The sequence below is a fragment of the Nelumbo nucifera genome, chromosome 1 (genome assembly GCF_055504915.1).
Source record: "Nelumbo nucifera cultivar China Antique chromosome 1, China Antique-T2T, whole genome shotgun sequence".
Lineage (NCBI taxonomy): Eukaryota > Viridiplantae > Streptophyta > Magnoliopsida > Proteales > Nelumbonaceae > Nelumbo > Nelumbo nucifera.
Window position 1 is genome coordinate 143,872,716 of NC_142649.1, and position 18,416 is coordinate 143,891,131.

The 18,416-nt window shown below is 36.2% G+C and overlaps 1 protein-coding gene and 1 pseudogene across 4 annotated transcripts; both read right to left on the reverse strand.

Annotated features, from left to right (window-relative positions):
- Positions 1 to 9,611: 9,611 nt before the first annotated feature.
- On the reverse strand, positions 9,612 to 16,741 carry LOC104610886 (glutamate receptor 3.7-like). Of its 4 annotated transcripts, XM_088894549.1 has the most exons (8): positions 16,606 to 16,739; positions 16,329 to 16,497; positions 15,464 to 15,786; positions 12,085 to 13,427; positions 11,541 to 11,818; positions 11,344 to 11,375; positions 10,831 to 11,237; positions 9,612 to 10,210 (listed from the first exon to the last, which is right to left on the reverse strand). In XM_088894549.1, the coding sequence occupies exons 3-8, from the start codon at positions 15,717 to 15,719 to the stop codon at positions 9,797 to 9,799; spliced, it is 2,730 nt and encodes a 909-aa protein (XP_088750675.1). In that variant the 5' UTR covers positions 15,720 to 15,786; positions 16,329 to 16,497; positions 16,606 to 16,739; the 3' UTR covers positions 9,612 to 9,796. The 4 variants fall into 4 exon arrangements, with proteins under 4 accessions (XP_088750675.1, XP_010276024.1, XP_088750677.1 ...); XM_010277722.3 differs by lacking the exon at positions 16,329 to 16,497 and having other exon boundaries at positions 16,606 to 16,741; XM_088894551.1 differs by lacking the exons at positions 16,329 to 16,497; positions 16,606 to 16,739 and adding an exon at positions 16,184 to 16,299.
- A 768-nt stretch (positions 16,742 to 17,509) lies between these two features.
- Positions 17,510 to 18,135, reverse strand: LOC104610887 (multifunctional methyltransferase subunit TRM112 homolog A pseudogene; annotated as a pseudogene).
- Positions 18,136 to 18,416: the final 281 nt, after the last annotated feature.

Consider the following 18,416-nt stretch of genomic DNA (forward strand, 5'->3'; position numbering starts at 1 on the left):
CTGAACTGGCCCGCCTCATGGCAGTTTGGGACACTCCCCTATCCGAACTCAAGACTTCACCTCGTTCGCCACTCCAACACTTCGCCTCCGAGACACCGAACTGAACAAACGTACCATACCTGACACCAAGGAGGTCCGTATACAAGGGCGGCGCATCTGACTGACTTGGGATCTGACGCTTGACAGCCACACTTCAACGGTCACCTACCACCGCCACCTACCACCGTCATCACCAGTCGTAGAGACGGCTCCGACAAAAGGGAGCAGTGGCGGTTCTGACCAGTAGAGGGGATGACACCCGAACTGGCAGGAGACCAGAGGTGATCGTACCCGACCTGACAGAAGCTTAGGAATGAGTGCACGAGGTGGCTATAAAAGGCCCCCTACCCCCAAGAACAAGGTATGCAAACTTTGCGCTATCTGGTTTTATCTTGCCTTTGAAGGATTTTAACTTGAGCTTCGGAGCCTCCACACTGGGTTCCCCCTGGAGTTTCCTCATCTTCTCCGTTTCAGGTTCCTGCAATTCCGTTTAGAGCCAAGGTCATTGACAGCTAAGACCGGCCGGATTGCGCACCATCAGGAGGTATTTGCACCGTTTTCAAAACTGTGGGGAAGGCTTTTATTAGAACCAAGAGAGCTTTATACAATTGTAAAAAAAAGGCAAGATTTTATAATTTCCTCGTACTTTTGGATTTTAAATTTCCTAAAACTTGTCTTTGGTGGTATGGAGATGTGGCTTTGCTCGCCCAGCTAGAACTAGGGATGGCAATTTTCCCCATTTCCTCAATCCCTGTGGGGATCTGCCCTGAATGGGGTGAGTATAGCAATGATTTTTCCACCATGGGGATGGGGATGGAAAGGTTTTCATCCCTGTTGGCGGGGACGGGAAGAGCACTCTCTACCTCGTGGGGACCTTGATCCCCACCTCCCCCCCACACTATATATATGTATATATGTATGCATATGTTTATATATGTACATATATGTGTATATTAATATTTTTAAAAATATGGTTGAATATATTTGAATCTTTTCTAATAGGATTTTAAATTTTTATTATTTTATTTTTTTAAATTAAAAATACAAATCAAAATAATTGACATTATAAAAAAATCATGAAGAGTGGAGATCCTTGTAGGGATGGGAATTCCCATGAGAACAAGGATGAAAGAACCTTGTCCACGTTAGCAGGGACGGGGGACAAGGATGGGGATAACCTTGTCCCTATTAGCAGGCTCCCCGTCCCCGTCCTGCCCCGTTGCTATTCCTAGTTAGAGTTAAAGATGCATAACCGGCAAATAAATAATTTGGCTATATAAAGTGGACAGCTTACCAGCCTGGGCTATTAACATGGCTGTCATTAGTTGACATAAATTCTTATGATAGTACCGCTGCCTGATTAGTTAGGGAATTGACAGTTAAAATTCAGGGTTGAAAGTAAGGGTTTAAGTTTTAAGATTTAGGGTTAAAAAAAATTAAAATTTTTATATAAAAAGGAAGAGGTGATCCATCACTTTCATTTCATGCGACCATGGTAGTAGGAGCGAATACGTGCTGAGGAAAAGAGGGAAGCACACAGGCTCACTGATATTCACAACACAGAGATCCTGTCTTTATATTCATGCATCTTCATTCGAATGGAGAATCCCTACTGACAATTTACTACGAACCAGTCATTTGATTATTCTATGGAATTGAGGCCAAAGTAGGCCCAATTTCACTCTGGCAATCCAAGCTTAGCCTGTTTCTCTGAAGCATCCAGATGTTGATGAATTAATTAGATACAAAAAAAAAATATCCAATTAGATGGTACGACCAACTATAAGATAATTGATATACTCAAAAGAAAAAAAAAAAAAGGAGAAAAAGATGTTACCCGTTCACGGGCTGTGGAAAAAAAAAAAGAGATGAAGAAAAAGTAGATCATCATGTTTCACTATTCTCTTCTATCTGGTAGTGCTAGCATTTTAATCATTTCTATCTACTTCAACTCGTGTCCCTTTTTAGCCTACCTCTACTCATTCTAGTCTTTTTAGCCCTTTAAGTCACTTGATTTTCAATCCTATCATCCTTTTTAATTTTTCCACTCACCCATTTCAACAAATACATTTTTGCTGCACTCATTTTGAAAATCTGATTAAAATTCCTTGGAAATCCAAGTAGAAGTGGCATTCAATTTCATCCAACCTACTTAATTTGAACCACCTAATGTCTCATCTTGCAGAGATCTCTGTTTCTATCATATTCTTGCATTCAATCTTTTGTCATCTCCGAAACTTCAAATTATTTGTTATTTATATATGTGTCATTTGACAAGTCTTTTTAGATCTTTCAACAGCTAGCTCAGATGGCCAAAAGACCAAGATTATTTGGCAAGTACCCTAACCTATCATGGTTTATCGGGCAAGTTATTAAACAAAAAGTCTTTTTAAAACCGGAGTGAATAGGAAATCGTTCTGAGGACTGATTCCCGGTTCAAAGAAATGGTCTGTTCTAACTTAAAAAAATAAAAAAAAAATGGTTAAAAACCATTGTCCAGATAGACAGTTTGACCGCCTAAATCAGCGGGTCACTAACAAAATTAACAGCTTTTCTGTCCAAAAAGTAATTTTAAGGTGAAACGAAACTGATTCCCAGGTTTTCTCGTCTAACTGTCCGGTCCGTTCTGATTTTAAAAGCCATGCCAAAAAAAATTAGGAATGGAAAGACAAGAAGCTTCACTTGATGCTTCTTGATTTTCGGCTGTGTTAGACTTCCACCAACTTTGTACATAAGTCATAGATCCTTCTGGCTTCCTATTTCATGGTGAGCCACAGTAGTCCACATGTACGACTTTATGATATATAAAATATGAGATGTGCTTACACAAATGTTAAGGGAGTATTAAGCAAAAAAAAAAAAAAAAGTAAGGGAGAAACTTAATTATTTAAGAAAAGCTCCAAGTAATTCATGGATTAATTAGTAATTTAAAAGACGATAGAACCAGGTACTCTAACTCAGTCTATGTCATCCAAGTACCCACTGTTCACATCCAACAACGAAGGAAATAGATAAATAAACATGTTTTATATGCATTTAAATATGGCCTAGGGAGGAAGTTTTTATTATAGGATATTATCTAAAATTTAACATGACTGTCATGCATTAATTTCTTCAATTCATCATAATTTTTCAAAACCTCTAGAGAATTCATGTTATTGAGTTTTCTTTACATCACTGTTTGTAATCATTAATAGTTTTTTATGTAAGAATTTGAGTATTTTACATAACCAAACTATACCTAAATAATCAGTCAACTTTATTAAATATTCTTATATGGCAATATTACCCCTGATTGTTGTGGGCCTAGTGTGGGTCCGGGCTCATGTCAAAGGTAATTTTGTCATGAATTATATTTAATAAGTTTAATTGACAATTCAGGGATAGTTTAGTTATTTAAAATACTCAAATGTTTATATGGACATTCTTGATTAGTAATCACTGATGGTATACTAACAGCAATCTAATGGAATGTGACTTTTAGACAATAAAACTCATTGCCAAAGACTCGGAGATATTGAAAAGTCATGATGAACTTAGAAATGTGAAACATTCATGTAAGTTTTAAATAATATCCCTTATTATTATTATTATTATTATTATTATTTTGATGGTTACTATAGTTAGTTTGTTTTGTTCACCAATAAAAGAAACTTGGAATAACACGTTTATAATTTTCATGTAGCACCTGACAGCTCAAGGGCGAATTTTTATTGACTGATCAGCCCAGCTCAGAATTCTTCGGCCTCACTGTATAGGGGGAATGAATCCTAACTGTGAATTGATGCCAAATCCATAGGCAAGATGCGGTTTATAGGACCAATAGACTATAGCTACTGTAATTCAGAATTTTAAAACGAGCTGCAAAGTACTTTTCCCATTTTTTTGTTTTTTTTTTATTTTGACAGCTGAATATTGTTTTAATATCTGAGAAGTGATTTGGACATGTCCGTCTTTTAGGGCTGTCAATGGCTACTTTCAAAGATGCCATGATAACTGTCTTTCTCATGGCACTCTTTTGTTATTATCATGTTATTATGCCCAAATATGTCAATTTAAGAAATTTGTAAGTTTACTATCAATTCTTATATATCTATATCATTTGATGCAGACAAACTTTTACTTCACACTCAAGTGATTATTTATCTTCTCGAGAAAGAGTATCAAAAACTGTATCTCTTTCGTTCAGTTTTCAAATTCAAACAAAATACTAACCATGAAGGCCTACAATCATGTCATTACATAGTTATAGGTTAAAAGTAGGATGCTTTTTGACTATAATGTTAGAAAGATATCATATTGGAGAAACTTACAACCAATCAATTTGGCATCATAAAAGTAGGAACCAATCAGGTGGGTTTTCGCCAAAATTTATAGGGGGTTTGTGATTGGTCAAAGCCTTTCCAGTATCATGTCTTTTCAACATCATAGATTTTCCCTATCAAGTTAGATCTGATAGTCCCAATTAGTAATTGAGTTTGGTTTTAGGTCTTTATTACAGGCCCTATAGAGTCCAATTTAAAAAGGATCATATACATTTATTTATTAATTACTATAAGTGTGTACGTGCTTTGCACATAACAATTTTTTATGATGACGATAATAGTAAATCATGTTTCTAAAGTTTTCTATAATTTTTTATATTTCTATGTTTATAAAAATTATTCTTATTTGTCACACATTTTTGTTTAATATGATGAATATACGATATTAGAGATGTGCCTAAATGTTTTTTATATTTTTTATAATTTTGTGTATTATTATTATTATTATGACATCAATGATTGGTACATTTGACTCAAAAGGCTGAATTGTTGACTTGCTACCAAATAGAAAAAACTTCATTTTTTCGTTGTTTTTAAATTTTTTTTTATTTATATTATCAATAATATCAATTATTCTTTGTCACAATTATTTTTCTTTAATATGGCTAATTAATGTAAGATTCAATAAAAGAATGAGAGTTAATACTCTAAATATAATACTTAATGAGAGAGAATGTAGTAATTCAAATTACATTTGCATCCTCATAATTAGAGAGGGACCAAATTCAAAAACAAGGGTATTCTAGTCAAGAAAAAGATTCAATAAATGTCAATGAAAATTAATACCTTAAATATGGATTTGAATGAGGAAAAAGTGATTGTTCAAATTACATTTTTGTCCTTACAATTAAAGAGAGATCAAATTCAAAAAATAGGGTATTCTAATTTAAAAAAAAAATATTCACACCATCATTCATACTTTTAATAATAGTACAAATTAAAAACCCTAATCCAGACCAAACCCAACCAATTCACGGACCAACCACTGTAGATCATTGGACAAAAAGAACAGTGCTTTAAGAGATATAACACCCATATATTTTGATTGTAATGCTTGCCAATGAATCAGGAGATGAGATGGTCACTTGGCATCCCTCTGCTCCGAATGGGATCAAACCCATGTGACTGCATCAACTGAGTGTGCTGAGGCTACCTAACTTGCTTGTTGTTGGATCGAGGTCCTCCAATGTCACTATTTTACAGCAACATAGCGATAAAATCCTGCGACTCAATCAATGATTTTCTTTTTCCGATGATAGGACCTTTGATGGTTTTTTGGTTCATTTTCTAGTATTCTTTTGGTGGTAATTTTTTAGGCATTAAAAGCTGAGCTTCAATTTGAAATTGATGAGTGGAAAATTAGAAAAGATGGGATAAAAAAATAAATATAATTATTTATTCCAATAAGTGATAAAATGATTTGGTCCAACATGTAAAAGAAAAAGAAAAATTTCCGATTAGTACCATATATTTTGGGCTTAGTGCCACTTTGGTCCTTGAACTTTAAAACACAACAATCAGTACTTGAACTTTCAAAACATGCAGATTTAGTACCTGTCATTAATTAGTCGTTAACCAGCCATTAAGTGGCATTTGAAGAGATGCAAATACCCTTTGAATGTCATCTAATTTTCTTTATTAACCATCCAAACGTTGACAAAATTTGAACAATCCCAAATCCTTTCCTCTTCTATTCAAGAAAGTTGGGGTCACGTCTTAATGGGCATTCTGGTGACCCCAACTTAATAGAAGAGGCAAGAATTTGAGACTATTCATTTTTTGTCAACATTTGGATGGTTGATAAAGGATGGTTAATGGTTGATTAACGGAAGGTGCTAAATTGGCACGTTTTGAAATTTTGAGTATTGAATTTCCGTGTTTTTAAGTTTTGGGACAAAAATGGTACTAGGCCCATTGTACAGGGTTGGGAATTTTTCAAAAAAAAAAAAAAAAAAAAACATCATAGCATCAATGAGAAGAAATGATGAGGAGTTTAATTGTTTAGAAGAGCTAGAGGTAGGCCAATAAAGCTAGGGTTGAAGTAGTAAGAAATGATTTGAAGTGCCATAATATAACAATAAATTTGAGCAACAAATTTATGAGAAATATGCCAAAGGTTAGGTCTTATCCAGTCCACTCATCCCTAGAGGGGTGGAAATGAATCGAGCTTTTTATGAGCTATTCAAACTTGGCTCGTGAAAATCTCGATTTGGCTTGGTTTAAACCGAGTTCGAGCCTAGTAAAGCTAAACTTGTGAGGCTCGCAAGCCTAATATATATACTAGTGGGGGCACGTGCGATGCACGGGGATGCGGTACCCCTCCTTGTCCCTCGCCCCCGTAAGTCAAGACACTCTACTCCACCCCCGCCCCGACCCCAGTGGCGGGGTGGGTTCGGTGAGAGGCACCCATTCCCCGTTGGGGATGGGGAATCCCAAAATTTTCCCTACCCTGAGGCAACCACCTAAAAAAGTCTAATTTATGGATATTTTACAAATAGGATTATGGGAATCTGGGGGTACTTTAGGCATTTGATTATAACAATTTGGGGGTATTTTATAAATGAAATTACGGGATCTTGGCATTATAAGGAATATGAGAAAAACTTAGAGTCATAGAGATATTTTAAAAATCAATATTAAATCTACAGATATTTTACTAATTTAATTACCACTAGGTTCGGGGAATTATATGTGAATCCCATACCTAATTTGGGGCAAAAATATTTTCCCTGTCCCCACCCCGTCTTTGCCTTGTCCCCGTTTAAGATTTGTGAAAACTTGCCTGTTTGGGGCAGGGCAGTGTAGGGCCCAGTTTTATAGGAAAAATTGCCATCCCTACAATTCTAATAATTTTCTATAACTAATTAACTAATAGGAAATTAAATAACAATAAATTACAATATTTTGTGATAATTTCCAAAGACTTATTGAAATTGCTATTGATTAGTAGTAATGTATAGTAAATTAATGATTTTTGGTAACAATAAATTAATGTAAATTATTTATTATTAACCAAAGTAAATATAATTATAGTAAGTTACATTATTTTCAATTAAAAGTAAACTATTTATTGTTAATTAATGTAAAACTAGGTATGATTGAAGTCAACCAAGTGGTCTAGATCGGTGTGGAAAGATTTAATAATTTTTCTAAATTATTTAATAATTATTTATTGAAATAATAATAATAATAATGGATTGTTATTTAAATAATTAAGAAACAATTTCTAATAGATTAATTTCTTAATTAATTTTCCTAAGTTTTTTAATAATTATTTAGTTGAATAATAATAATGGATTATTATTTAGATAGTTTTGGAGGATATTATTTTCATAGATTAATTTATTAATCTTTAATTACTTATTTAAAAAATAATTACGGATTATTAGTAAAGAGTTTCCTTAAATTATTTGATAATTGTTAACAATAATTATTGATTTTATAGAAATTAGTAAATTACGCTAATTACAATGATTAATATTAATTACACTATACATTGAAATTTTGAACATTTATTAATAAACAAAAATTATTAAATAGTGGATTGTTTATTAATTTCTAGTAGATTATTAAATTATTTAATATTTGTTAAATAATGGATTATTTCTGAAATAATTATTTCATGATTTTTGGTAGAATATTTTCCAATAAATTTTAATAATTTTCATAACTAATGGATTATTTAACAATAGATTATTATTTAGGCTGGGTTTGAAAGGAGTACAAATGCAAATATGTAGAGTGCAAAACCTTATATTTTGTATTATTTTGTATGTATTTACGCTATACATATTTGCATTTGTATTGCTTCCAAACTGAGTCTTAAGAAAGATTATTTAACAATAATGGAAGATGCCATGAATATATAGGAAACATCAAATTCACTTTATTGCTAGAGAGAATAGAGGGGAATTAGAGATAGAAGTGAAGAAGATGATAAACCACATATTGAACTAATTAAGGAGAGAAGTTAGGTTGTTATAGAAAGTGAGAGACGTGATTTGTGGGGAGAGAGAAAGAACCCAATGAGAAGGGAGAGGAATGGAGAGATAGGGTGCTCAGATAGCAAATTGGGAGTGGGGAAAAGGGGGAGAGCAGAGAGAGTCAAGGAGAATGCAGGGTTGGAGTAATGAAGCAAGGAGAATCAAGGTGACGGGGATTGTTTAACTAATAATCCATAATTATTTAAAAAAATAATTATGGATTATATGTATACATACATACATGTATATAATAAATAATTTTTATAATTCTTAATTTTTTGTATGCAAAATAAAAAAATTATATGTTTAATTTTTATTTTTTATAGGAAGCTTGGCGAGCTCAAGCCGAGCCAAACTCGAACTTGAGAGCTTTTGAGCCAAGCTGAATTTGAGCTCAAGTCACTAGCTCAAATCAAGCTCAAGCCTAACATTATTTTGGTGAACCAAGCTCGAATAGCTAAATATTCTATTTGGCTCAACTCAATCTATCCCTGCCCAATACCCAAATAACCGGGACCTAACATTGGGTAATGGCTTTTATTTTATATGGCACTAAAAATGGAATGGTGAAACAGGATTTGTGTACCTGATCCCATATGGTTGGGGCAAAACTTAATTGAGTAGAGTTGGAAGCAGAGCCTGGCTGAAACAGCTAGCACCATAGTCGTCACCAGGAAAACTTTAATGGCTTAACAAATTATCAAAATTTCATCTGCCAACTCTGATCAATTCACTGAAATGAAACGAGCTATTACTTGAGGAATATAGCCCATATGGTAGATTGAATCTCTCACTAGAAAGCTATCATATGGCAGATTGAAGCATGTTCAGAGAACTTTTATTCCCTTGACTACTGACTCTAAATAACCTGTCTTTTCCATTGTTTGCAGCATTACAATAAAAGTCGCTGTGTCCATAAGTTGAGCCCTGAAAATTTAATTGAAAACTCGTTGAACATGTTTGGATAACAATAACCAAGCTCGTTATTCTACCCTCTTTATCCGCCTTCAGAAAAAGTAAGAGGGGGGAGAAGAAAAAAGAAAAAAGAAAAGAAAAAGATGAAGAAACATGGATGTTGACCAGTAAAGAAAAAAAGGCCCACGTACAACATTATGTATTAGCCAAATGAATATTTACAATCATTTATACCTGGATTTAAATATGTAACGAGCCTGAACAATATACCTTTCCAAACTCCTAATTCTTATTATTTGCATGCCCCACATGACATCTGTATAGAGCAAAATCTTACACCGAGTACAAGTCATCAAAACATATAAAAATTTTCATAATTCGAATAATAGCTTCATAGCATATATGGTTATTTACAAAGTTGGTCAACATATAATTAGGACAAGGCTTAGATGATGATGATAATGATGGTCAATATGTAATATGCTACCAATAGAGGATAATCTCATTACATCCTCTGAAGACATGCACTATTAATCAGCTTTCCTGGGGTGCAGGATTGTCACGCTGCTTAAGCATTTTCTTTATAGCTTCTTCCTTCTCATCAATAAAATCAAAGAAATTATAAATGACCTGAGAACAATGAGTATTTGCAGACTCAGATGATACAGAGGAAAGGTCCCTCTGTTTTCGTTTGTATCTGACAAATTGGCGAACCATCCTGACTAGAAACACAAGAAGGGCACCGAGGGTGACAACCCCGGATAAAAGATAGAGAGCCCAGAAGCTGGAAAGATGGAGTTGGTTGGTGTCAGACTGGGGTCTTCTTTCTATACCGCAACCCATCTTACAAAACCACTTGTCGTGGATCTTCTGGAGTTCACCATTCTCAGAAAGTTCGAGGATCGCAGTAGACATGTCAACAGCAAGAGGAGAATCTCTCTGGAAAGCCTGAAATGATGTAGAGAAACAGAGAACCATAAGAGAATTTGAAGAGTAATTTATTAGTATTAATTAATATTATGCATAAAGGGTCACAGTGTAACTACCTACATTAACAATTATGTTATCATTGGGTTACAAGCAGATCTTATTTAGATCGGAGGCATGGGTATGGCTCAATAATGGTTAGATGACCATGACCAAAATAACCGGCTAGGCATGTGGATTTATGAAATGTCACCACTATCATTATATCAGTGTGTGCTCTATGACCCAATAAGAACATGATACTGGATGTTAGAACTCCTAGTACCTGAGAATAAAATGAGGAAATTATGCTAGTAAGGTAAAAAAAAAAAAAGACCACCTTTGAATCTATAAAGAAGATTTAAGCATTTAATTCAGCCTATTATTTTCATAACTCTATCTGTCATCTAACATGCTCTACATAGAATGGATGCACATCCATGAATGTGCACATGCATGTTAAGCTGGATTCAACCCATCTCTGTCAGATAAACTCCAAACCATTACACGGGTTATCTATTTCTGATTAAAGATAGAAAAGAGATATCAGGGGAAAATAAAAAGAATGCTATAACCATTTGCATGCAAATGTATTCACTTACAAAACCCCATCCATTCTTGGTAAACATCTGTCCAACGATCCCAAAGTCCGTTTGTTTTGATAAAAAAAGCTCAACATATGGAAGCTCATCTATAATCGCTGCTACACCTCCATTTCCAGGCCCAAGCCGCAGTGCTTCTTCATACTCTTCTGGGCTGCCAAGAGAAACCAGTCTTGACTGAGGTATGTTAAAATTGTCTGTCAGATAACTTGGAGCAAATGACCCTACTTGATACCCAATGGGCCACCTGCTTGTGATCAAACTATCTAGTCCTGTAATGGGCGATGAGAGCTGCTGGATTGTAAGAATTGAAGTCAAACTGGCTGTGTAACTTGATGTAATCACCATCAGCAGGAAAAGCCATACCACCATCACCATACGTCCAAGTGCACTAATTGTATCTTCTTCTGCAAATAATCAATGCAAGAAAGAACAAATAACATCAGGCTCAAAATCAATATGTTAATACAGGAATAAATAATGATCAGATATAAATATCAAGGTCTTCCTTACGATTTGTCTTAAAAAGTGTTGAGAAGCTAAAGCTGCAATAAAAAAAATAGTGCAAATTGAGGTTAGATACTAGGATATCCAGGAAAGTCAAGAAAATGGAGATGGAATTCAACAACTCAATAACATACTGACTCCATACACCCAACCCAAAGATAAGGAAATACTGGGAAACTCCATTTTGAAATTGGAAGGCTTACAGGAACACAGTTATCAGTTGTCGTCTAGGTGGGCCCCGGAAATCATCATTGATACGGTGCTCTAGAATCCAAATAACCACCCCAATCAAGACAAAAAACGTTGCAGTTACACACCACATTTCCACTGTAAATGGCTTAAGGAACACCCAAGCACTTGACTTCCTATTGTTTATGGGAGCTACTATGACAAGACCTGTAGCTGCATAAGGCTGAGTAAAGTCAGCAATCTTTGTCCGGTTAGTGACAATAGCAATGTCCCCAACAGCCGCATCAAGCACCTATGCCAAATGACAAACAAGTAAAATTACTGACAATGACTAAGGATAACAATATGGAGAGATTAACACAGCAATAGTGTGAGACATGCAAAAGGGTTTGGAAACTACCGTTGATAGGCAACAGAGATCTGCTACCATATATTGGTAGACCATCCTGACCCTCTAAACCATGAATTGGCCTTAGACTAATTTTATTTTTTTTATTGATCTTAAACTAATTTTCTTTTATTGAGAATTACTGAAATAAGCAATCACTGCATACTTACACCTGTTGCAACCATTCTGACAAGCTCATCATAATTGGGATTGGACTGGCCATCCCCGAAGGGCATGAACATGAAAGGAATATCATAGGCTACTAACTTCCTTGCTGCAAAAAACACATCAATACAGAATCCTTCAAAATCCTTGGTACCATGTTTTTCTGTTGCAAATTCAACAAAACTAGCTCTGTATGGCACTCCAATTCTCAGCGGCCTTTCAATGTCTGCAATAACCCACCCACGTGGTTTTTCAGCCTTTTTGCCAGGCCAAGTGACACTATTAAGTTTCTGATCCAAATGCGAACTGCTATGTGGTTTCCTGTTCAATGTCTCTGGTGTCACAACTGAAAGACCAGAATAGTTAGACCAGTAACCAATTGTATGAATTGCTATCTGAGCAATATTAATTATGTCATAACCACCACCAATGAGATTCCTATCCGAATCAAATCGAACTGAACCAGTTAAACCACTGAAGTTCATCTGTAGTAACTTCCTAAGCAGAAGAGTCCCACCATCGAAGGTTTTGATATTCTCCAACTGCAGTTTTGTTGCTTTATTGCCATGTAAGTTTTTATTAAATGAGAATGTGATATTCTGATATTCATTTAAATATCCATCAATAGATTGGGCAACAGCCCAGACTGTATCATATGCATAAAGTCCATATGTATTCAATCCATAACTTACTAGACCTTTCTGGTGCAGATCTCTCCACCGAGAGACAAAAGCCTTCTTCTGCAAGGATGGTGGAGTATGTTGTCGAAGTCCAACAACTCCTTGAAAGTTACGAAGTGATGTTTGGTTTATAAGTGGTAATGAATCCAAAGTAGTAGAAAGCCAATCTGTTGCAAGCCACACATAGCCGCTGGTCATCATTTCAAGTTCTTGAGCTAAAGAGAGGACTGTGAGACCTGAGTCAGGATTAACATGAACAACATAAACACGAGGCCCAATAAATTTGGAATTACTGAGCAACTCAGTAATGCGACTAACACTAGCTCCTGTTGGCAAAGCCAGTTTATAAATCTTTGTCATTTTCTTTGCAAGTTCATCATCTAAAGTAGATATGCCATTCCTTCCATAATCATCATCTACAAAAATGGCAATGACCTCTCGCCATCCATAATAATCAATCAAATCAGCCATGGCAGCCATCTGGTAAGAATCACTCTGTGTGGTTCGCACAAAGAAAGGGAATTGAAGGGCAGAGAGAGTTGGATCTGTGGCAACAAATGATACAAGAGGCACTTGGACTCCATTAGCAATCATAGAGATCAAATGGGCTACTCCAGAGGATTGTGGACCAATTATGGCCACCACTTCTTTCTCAAGTACCCGGAAGGCTGCACATAAAATTCCAAGAGAATAATGATCATGCTATACTGTAGCATAAAGACCAATAAAATAACTACAGTCCAAACTAGGAACTTGTTTAGTAGCACATATTGATACACACACATATAAGAAAGAGATCTTATTAAAGATGGTTTCATAAGGATAGCAGGAAATCCTCACATCACAGACATTGGAAGGGTAAGAAAAACACAATACTGTACAGCAAAAAACTACATCTATATTTCTGAAACAGAAAAAAAGGAAAGGAAAAGAAACAGAAAAAGAAAATTCCAATTAGATAAAAGATGTGTAGCATGATTAAGATAAATTCAAGAAGCCCAAAAGCAAATCTGTCAGGAATAATATTATTTCATCATTAATGGAAAATAGATAACAAAACCAACAATAAAGGAACAATATACAATTATGTCCTTCAAAATGTAGCAAGAGGAAAGGTAAAGGAGAAAAATGTTTCTGATCAAAGTGCTACCAAAAATTGGCAATCCATCTACTATGATGTGAAGACATGTTTAAAGCAATCTCTGCAACACAACCCGATAAATGGATTATAGCAGTAAAGACAAATGAGTGAAAATGAAAGAGAGAAGATAAAATAATAGGAAAGACGGAATAAGTAATAGATAGGAAAGTAAAGGAGAGACAATTTCACTATGCAACTCCAATCCAAGGGATGATGTTATTACCACCATAACAAGAAATTATTCCTATAATTCAACAGAGATATAGATGCCAAAATGTTCCTAAGTCATTACTTGCAAAGGACAAGTATATAGCTACTTACAGATAAGGATGTCAAAGGACCGGTTTTGGATTGGACCCCGCATTCAGTCCAAAATCATTTTGGACAGACTGGACAGACCAACAAGACATATTGAATTGGACCAATCCAGTCCAAAATATTTATTAGATTGGATTGGACCTGGTCCATCCATAATAAATTTATATTGGATTCGGTTGGATTAAGCCAATATCTGGTCCATTGATATAAGATAAGAATATAGATCTCAATTGACCAGGTTTGGGTTGAAACCAATCTAAATCAAAACGAATTTGAATAGATTGGATGGTCCAGACATTGAATTGGACTGGTCCAAAATATTCATTGGACTGGATTGGACCTGGTCCATTTATAATGGATTCACATTGGACTGGATCGGATTGGACCAAGTCCAGTCCAATTGACACCCCTACTTACAGAAGGGACAAGAGCCCTCCTCATAAACACTAGCTCGTTCATTTAAGTAACCTCTAGAAAAAGCATTTTACAACAAGAAATAAAAAATAAAACAGAACCCTGTGATTCAGTAAATGGCTCTCAGTTGAGGACCTGATACGAACTTTAATTTCAAAATTATTTTTAATGCATTTTACTTTATATATGTAATGAAATGATTGTGCTAAAAAAATATATATTAAACTAATTATAGAATCATAAATCAAGCAAACAAGAGTAACCAATCAAATACTCTGTATTTGGTTATATTAAATTTATCAAGATTTTATATTTCTATGACACCGTCACATTGTGTTTGGTTACCTCAGTTTCTCCCTTCTTTTTCTTTCTCTTTTCAACTTCCCTCTTACATTAATGGAAGATGGTTCCTATCATAAACTTATTCTGCCTAGTACTTCTAACGGGATCTCCTATCTTCTGCTGCCTTATCAAATATGAACATTTTACCAGAACTCAGGGATGAATTTGATATTAAGGTTTCTAAACTAGTAAACCAGTAGTAATCCGAATCAAAACTTAAATGATCTTACAGCAGCGATACTGATTCATTGCCAAGATAATTACTAGAAAACAGGCTCTGCAAAGAAGAAAAGAGATCCTTTGCGAAACTGCCTCATCAGGCATGCAAAATCTCAGCACAGACAGCTGCTTAAGCTTTTTTATTGTCTATGGCAATTAAATTACCAAAAAAGGGTCAAATCAGAGAAACGAAAACACTAATTCAAAAGAGAGATCAACAGGGAGTTGTACCAAGCCACAAACAAACACGATAAGAGGACTGGAAGCTACCTTCAACAGAACCCAAGAAAACATTGCAACTTGTGTCCTTCATGATTAAGTTCAGTCGGGTTCCATTAAGAATTCTCGGATCCGCGTTAATATCGGCCACCGCAGCTTCCATGGCTACCTTGGCAGTTCTACCGATAACCGAATCATGACCGAAAAGCACACCAACGTTCACGAGTGCAGGTCTTCGGCAGTAAACACAGTCAGAGAAGAGGACCCACATCAAAATGAAGCGTAAGACAAGAAGAGCAGTACCCATGGCTGAAGCTTCAAACTAATAACCCCCAAAGGTAAGTGACCAAATGGGATTTCAGTATAGGATTCCCCTGAAATAAGGGTGCAGAACACGAATTATCTAAGTTTCCAACCTAGAGAAATTGAGGTGGAATTTTTGGATGCTAGTACCAATAAGATAAAGTAGTAGAAAATAAACTTAAGGGCACCTCCAATTAATGACAAAAGAAGAACCAAGCTCAGAATGAAGCTTGCTCTTGCAGGGAAATGCCGAGAAATGCTCAACAACAAGGGTACCTTACCTTCTGATTAACTAGAAATGGGGCCTAATCAGGCAGTCCTATAATGACATCACGTTAGGATCGGGATCTTGAGCTATTGATTTTGTGAAGAATGAAGATAAAGAAAAATAATAAAGAAATTCAAAAGACACATGCAGACACAGTGTACAATCTCCTTAAATTAATTTTGGTTTTGTGAAAGACGGACATTGTGGCGGGACGGCGGCGTCCGACGAGAGAGAGACTCAACAGGAGTCCATGGGTAAGCATGATAGACGAAGGGAAAACATTTGGCTATCTATGATTGAGATACTACTGTGTACAGGGTCTCCTTGTGTAGCTCGTGTCCATACCAACTCCATACTTGAGACGAGTTCCCATCAGCAGCAACCCTGGTCGCAGCACTCCAACAGCAGATGTGCTCTTGCTGGAGACATGATTGTGCGAACCAACGCAAACGTATGGAACTCGAACAACCTTTGTTGTTGACCTTCAGTCGGAGACTCCGAATCCTCTATTGGCCTAATCATATCATGCCAATCCATTTAACTTAAAAAGGTGGGAAATTGTCTAAAACCCACATGAATTCTCTTAAATTCACTGTAACTTTTCAAAACGTTCAAAACTCACCATATCAGTGAGGCTGTCTTGATTACATTTAATGTTGGAATCCTTCTTGTGTCAAGAACACTCATGGCTGCTATGTCATCGATCAGAACTCTTTTCCACAACCCTTAACACGCGAGGCTGTCTTGCACTGCCCCTGTTGCCTATAAATACAACCCGTCGTCCTCGTGGAGAACCATATACAGTCGTCGTCTTTTCCTCGAGGCCCCATTAACTTTTTGATAAATTATTTATCCGGGTAAATGCAATTACCTAATTACCTGGGTACTAGGTAAATGCATACCCATGTTCTTTTATTTTTCAGCTAAATAAGGTGATGAGCATTTTAGCTATAAAAATGCATTATTAAAAAGGCCATTCTTGTCTCGTTCAAGTGTTGGCAACTTTCCCCCATGTGGAAATATTATTTATCCACCTAAGAGATGGGTATCACTAGGTAAGTGATACTTAGGAAAATAAACTTTCCCTATTCCCCATATAAATCTGAAAAAAGAACATGGGGTTTTTGGTCAATGTGAACCAAAATCCTATTGACCAACTTCCCCCTCTCAAAATTCCAAAAAGAACACCCCCTAAAAAGAAATTGATTTAATTTGCTTCTTGCTGATTAAACTCTTTTCTCCCTTCAATGATGATAGTGATGAAGAGTTCCAAGTTGGTGGGTCCATTTCTAAAGCAGTTGGGTCCTCATCTCTTCTCTTCGGCCACCACAAGTGCTATGATCAATGAGCCGATGAGAGGAATCCTCTTGATCAGAACTGCTACCTTCCACCACGCGGGTACATTGCCGGTGTTGAGTGTGCAAAACGGAAGCACAATGGCCTTGGGCAATACTGAAGTTTAGGAGAAAGAATTCCTGAACGACTCATTAAACGGTGATGGTCAAGACAAGAAGGGTTTCGTGAGCTATTGGGGCATTCTTTTAGCACAGGTCACCAAGGAGGACGGTATGGTGTGTAGGTGGAATTCGTTCAGGGTATGTTCCTTTTCCTTTGCCAGAGCCTGACAATATGAAAAAGTAAAATACACTGGCCATTTGCCATTAGTGTAGACTGTTGGGGATTCCCTTGTTGATCGGGAAGCGCCAATTTGTCTCTGGGCATATTAGAACACCTTCTTCAAGGTGAAGCTCGGATAGGGCATGGTGGAACTTCTTCAAGAAGTCGCCGGAGTTGAGCATGGATGAATTGACCGCATCGGGAAGTTGAGAGTAGCCCATGGATCAAGTGGCATCGACAAGAGCCTTCCATTCGATCTTGGGGAGTATGTTCTTGAGTACTCTGCACTAAAATCGACTTCTTTCTCCACAAATTTCTCAACCTCAAGACATAGAGGGAAATCGTTCGTGACACCTTTGATGTTGCAAGAGAGCATGTTGTGTATCAAAAGTCTCATTTCTCTCTCAGTCTATCGATAGCGGTCGGAGCTCGGGAGAGGAAATCCCTACAAAAACAGATGGAAATCATTGATAGAGGGAGGGGGATAGAGGGAGAGGGGTTTCTATGATGAAGTACAACCAGTCGTGGTCGAAGTGGTCTTCCTGCTTTTCTCCTGGGACATTGAGAGCAACAAGACCCTTCCTTTGATGTTGAGAGCAAGAACACTCTAGGACATTGAGAACAAGAAAGGCTCTTAGTCAGTAGGAATATTATACATGAAATAGGATTGGGCACTTAAGGAAATTTCAATAAAAATATTATTTAACAAGCTGACTCACCATTCAAGGGAAGTTTGGTCATGAAACTTGCATTTAGGTTGACGTGAACAACTTGGGTCAATGAACTTTAACGGTGTTCTAACGGATAGTGAGTTTT